This window comes from Monopterus albus, unplaced genomic scaffold (assembly GCF_001952655.1).
Source record: "Monopterus albus unplaced genomic scaffold, M_albus_1.0 scaffold463.1, whole genome shotgun sequence".
In the NCBI taxonomy this organism is placed as follows: domain Eukaryota; kingdom Metazoa; phylum Chordata; class Actinopteri; order Synbranchiformes; family Synbranchidae; genus Monopterus; species Monopterus albus.
This window is the reverse complement of record NW_018128343.1, coordinates 152,579-156,881: the sequence shown is the minus strand read 5'-3', so window position 1 is coordinate 156,881 and position 4,303 is coordinate 152,579. Positions and strand designations below refer to the sequence as shown.

General features: G+C 41.1%; 1 protein-coding gene across 2 annotated transcripts in view; it reads left to right on the top strand.

The window, feature by feature from the left end:
* The window catches only part of esco2 (establishment of sister chromatid cohesion N-acetyltransferase 2), an 11,719-nt gene extending 7,683 nt beyond the window's left edge, over positions 1-4,036 (top strand). For both annotated transcript variants that reach the window (XM_020587586.1, XM_020587585.1), the window contains exons 10-15: positions 396-534; positions 1,044-1,175; positions 1,469-1,558; positions 1,738-1,881; positions 2,587-2,771; positions 3,326-4,036. In XM_020587586.1, the coding sequence (XP_020443242.1) occupies positions 396-534; positions 1,044-1,175; positions 1,469-1,558; positions 1,738-1,881; positions 2,587-2,771; positions 3,326-3,458 (823 nt within the window). In that variant the 3' untranslated portion in view covers positions 3,459-4,036. The remainder of the gene's footprint in view (positions 1-395; positions 535-1,043; positions 1,176-1,468; positions 1,559-1,737; positions 1,882-2,586; positions 2,772-3,325) is intronic.
* Positions 4,037-4,303: the final 267 nt, after the last annotated feature.

The following is a 4,303-nucleotide window of genomic DNA, read 5'->3' as shown; positions in this document are numbered from 1 at the left end:
TGTTTGGTAATCAAGACTACCATTTAACAATAGGATTTCTGTATGACACACAACAGGGAGTGGGCACTGTATGTCCACAATCAAGAAAGTTTTTTTGACTCTAGCAGTAGCAGAAAATGGGAATGATGATTCCAACTATTTTTATTTTATTTTATTCTCTTCAGTAAAGACAATAATACCAGGAAGATGGAAAGCAAGAGGATGAAATAATGTATAGTTTTGTTTTAGGAAACAAACACTTGTGAGAAGATGCTGTTAATCACTTCTGTCATTGTGTTAATTCTTTATAGCATTTAATCATAATATTATGTGGATGGAAACTTGGTTCTCTTCTGGTATGATGTGTTTGGCATTAGCCCAGACTGTTCCACAGTATGTTGATTTATCTCCTGCAGGTTAAGGAACACAGCTCTGCGGCCTCCAGTGTCCTGCAGCACCCCCTCTGCCCCGATGACATCACTACAGACTTCTTCAGTTAAAGAACGAAGTGTTCGCAGGAGGAGGGGGAAGCAGGATGAAGACCAGCTCATCATCGTATGTCAGGTTTTAAACATTAAAATGTTGCCCTGTGCCCACAGAACAGTTTGGAAAATGATAGCTTTCCCTGGTGCTAATGTTGCAGCAAAGAGGCTGTTCTCATTTGCTGAAGCATGTTAGCAGCAGCTTTTTTCCTTTTCCCCCTTTACTCTAGAACGTTTTTTTTAAAAAGCCCTTTAAACTAGTCTTGTTCATCAGCAGGTTTCTTTTCATTGCATTATTCTCAGGAGAAATAACATTAAATAAACACCCTCACCACAGTAAATAACCTCTTCACTAACATTCCAGCCTGGGCTCAGAAAACACTTTTGATTCACATATGCTGGCTTATTTTTCATGCCAATGGGTCAGTATTATTAATTTAATGCCACTTAGTGGCATGCAACAAGTTGTTTGGAGTAAATTAGTGAGTCATACTAGGTTTGCATAATCTTCCAGTTTCTATTCTTTTGTTGAACTTTTGCATTCGTCTTCTTGTGTATGCCTATTTTTTCTGGTATTGTCAGGATGCAGGCCAGAAGCAGTTTGGAGCGATGGCCTGCAGCTCATGTGGCATGGTGTACAGTGCTGACAATCCAGACGACAATTTTCAGCACACTCAGTTCCACCAGCGCTTCTTCGACTCCATCAAATTTGTGGTAAACCTGCATTCCTTCCGTCAGCCTTTCTGAATTATTTGTGCACTTGTCTCCACACAACTATATGATCCCATATGACATGAGCAGTCATGTACAGCTCTCAGTGAGACTTATTTTGAGTGCCCATACAGTAGATAATAGATCATCTGACTTGCAGTATTTGACGCCTTGGACTCAAACACCTACTTTAAAAATTGTTATAGTTTTATCAAATCTTACTTTACAAAAGCAATGTTTTCATGGAGTGCTGAACTTGTTCCTTTTAAGTGCAGCTTTGTCTCTGTTGTTTCCAGGGCTGGAAGAAGGAGCGGGTGGTGGCAGAGTTCTGGGACGGAAAAATTATCCTGGTCCTGCCAGATGATCGGAAATATGCCATTAAAAAGGTGTGGGTCTAGACACTAAAGTCACTGTAGCTTAACTTTCATGGATGCATGGCATTACTTTAGTCAGCAAACAGATCAGTTCAGCCTAGGTTTTAAAGATGTCATGGTTTATACCTGTGTGTACTTGAAGGGGCAGAAAACCTGCTGTTTTTAGCTGTGTTGCTTTTCTGTGTTTGCAGGCTGAAGATGTGCGCTGTATAGTGGACAATGAGTTGGGTTTCCAGCAGGTGGCTCTAAGCAGACCCACACAGGCCAAAACATACCTGTATATCAACACAGAGCACATGGTGGTGGGATGTCTTGTTGCTGAACCTCTACGACAGGTAGGGCTGGGCCATGTGCACCTTATAGTTCTTTACAGACATTTTATTGTTTTTTTTTTGGCCCGTGAATCCCTAGAGTAGTAGTTGGTGTTTCCCTTACACTGATTTATTTGTGGCAGCCTGCCACAATATCAACATTCACCACCACATATTTATTTAAAATAGGTTAAATCAACAATTTGTGACAGAGTGGCAGCAAGACAGTAGTGAGGGCAGAGATGGAGGTAGCAGAGATGAGGATGTTGAGGTTCTCTTTAGGAGGGACCAGGATGGACAGGATTAGGAATGAGCACATCAGAGGGACAGCTCAGGTTGGCTGTTTTGGGGACAAGGTCAGAGAGGCCATATTGAGATGGTTTGGACATGTGCAGAGGAGGGATAGTGGTTATATTGGTAGAAGGATGTTGGAGATGGAGCTGCCAGGCAAGAGGTCAAGAGGAAGGCCAAAGAGGAGATATATGGATGTGCTAAAAGAGGACATGAAGTTAACTGGGGTGAGAGTAGAGGATGCTGAGGATAGAGTTAGGTGGAAACAGATGATTCGCTGTGGCGACCCCTAACGGGAACAGCTGAAAGAAGAAGAGGTTAAATCAAAAATTAGTGTAATTCTGTAAGAAATTCTGGTAGTCCTCTCCTTCACTACTGGTTACACAACTTAATTAGTTAAGTGTAAATCTGAATTTACAGTCCACTTTGTCCTTTTAGGCTTACAGAGTCCTCGAGCAGCCAGACCAACACAAGGATATGACCAAGGACGACTTCATGGAGCGACACAGAGCCTGGTGCTGCTCCACCATCCCAGAACAAGCCCTGTGTGGGATCAGCCGCATCTGGGTCTTTAGCCTGGCCAGGCGACAGGGCATCGCAACCCGCATGCTGGACACCGTCAGGTATGGTGTTACACAACATAAATACATAGAACACCCCCGTTTTATTCACATATAAGCAGTTCAAATCCAGTGACTAAACTGAAATGGTACAAAGCTAAGAAGTAAACCGCCAGAGGTTAAAACTAAAACGGGCCTTTTTAGGATAACATCAATCTTTTCTGCAGCAGTGGAAGTAAATTAAGCAAGACAAGTGTTTGGCTGTTGGATCACACTAATAACTGGACAAATGCAGGTGACCCCAAACTTTTGGCCAGCAGTGTATTTTACTTCTGCACCACAAATTTAAAATGTGTTCTCAGTTTAGCCATGCAAAGCTGTAATGTTTAGTAATTAAGAAATTGCCACAAGTAGTTGCTGAGATCTCAGAACCTGGTGACACTGGTAAAACTGGCCACCTTGTCAATAATTAGGTAAATAATCTAACATGCAACTATTTTGATAAATCATTTGTCACTGTCAAAAATGCCAAATAGTGAATGGTTCTGTGTTTTAACCTGACATAGATTACAGCTGGTCCCTCCCTCACTAATCACATTTTCTTTCTGGGTCTGAAGGAGCACCTTCATGTACGGCAGTCATCTCACCAAGGAGGAAATTGCCTTCTCTGACCCGACACCTGATGGCAGACTGTTCGCCACCAAGTACTGCAACACCCCAACCTTCCTCGTTTACAACTTCATTGCATGAAGTTTGGATTAAAACCCAGTTCAGCCTGTTCAAGCAGTAATGTAAGAACTGTCAGATTTTAAGGCATTTGTTGAATTATCATTCACATGCAACAACTGCTGAGGTTTTTCATGTTCACTGAGCCAGGCTGTAGTTTGTATTAAGTGTGTGTGTGTATAAGCTTCAGTTGTATATTTCAAGCTCTGTTCAGGACAGTATATTTAGTGTTACGTTTTTGATATCACTCAGTATTTATACTCAGTGCCGTCTAAATGGCTGTTGAATGTTTAGAATGGTAATATTTTCTACTCAGATGTTTAATGTTGGCTTAAATCTGGAGTGACTACAAATGGGCTTGCTTTGATTATTATTATTTTTTTTTTAATTGGATTCTTTTGGATCATTCTGTTTGTTGCAAGAAAGCTGGAAGCACCTAAATGACTTTTTTACCCACCCTTGCTTACCAGCTTAAGGTTTTCTTGGCAGTTTGGAAGGAATATACTTTGCCACCAACCTGTTGAAAGGTGGATGCCATCACTGTTTAGGGGCATTCTGCTTTATAAAATTTTAATAAACATCCTTTGTTTTGTGAACCTAGACTTGCTGCTTAAATGTTTATTGTAACTGTGAAGATCACTTAAAACAGGTAATGCTTTAAAGTATAAGCTACTATTTCTCTGTAGCTTCTTCCGGTTCTTTTAAACCAGGAACTCTCAATGAGACGAAGTAGACAGCTTTAGATTTTATAAAAAATAACCGTGCTGGTTTATTCAGAGGATCACAGGTAAAATTTACATTACACGTCCAGATCTTTCTCTCACCCTCTACCTGCGCGCAGGCAGCAGGAAAGATCAAGAAGCCTGGAC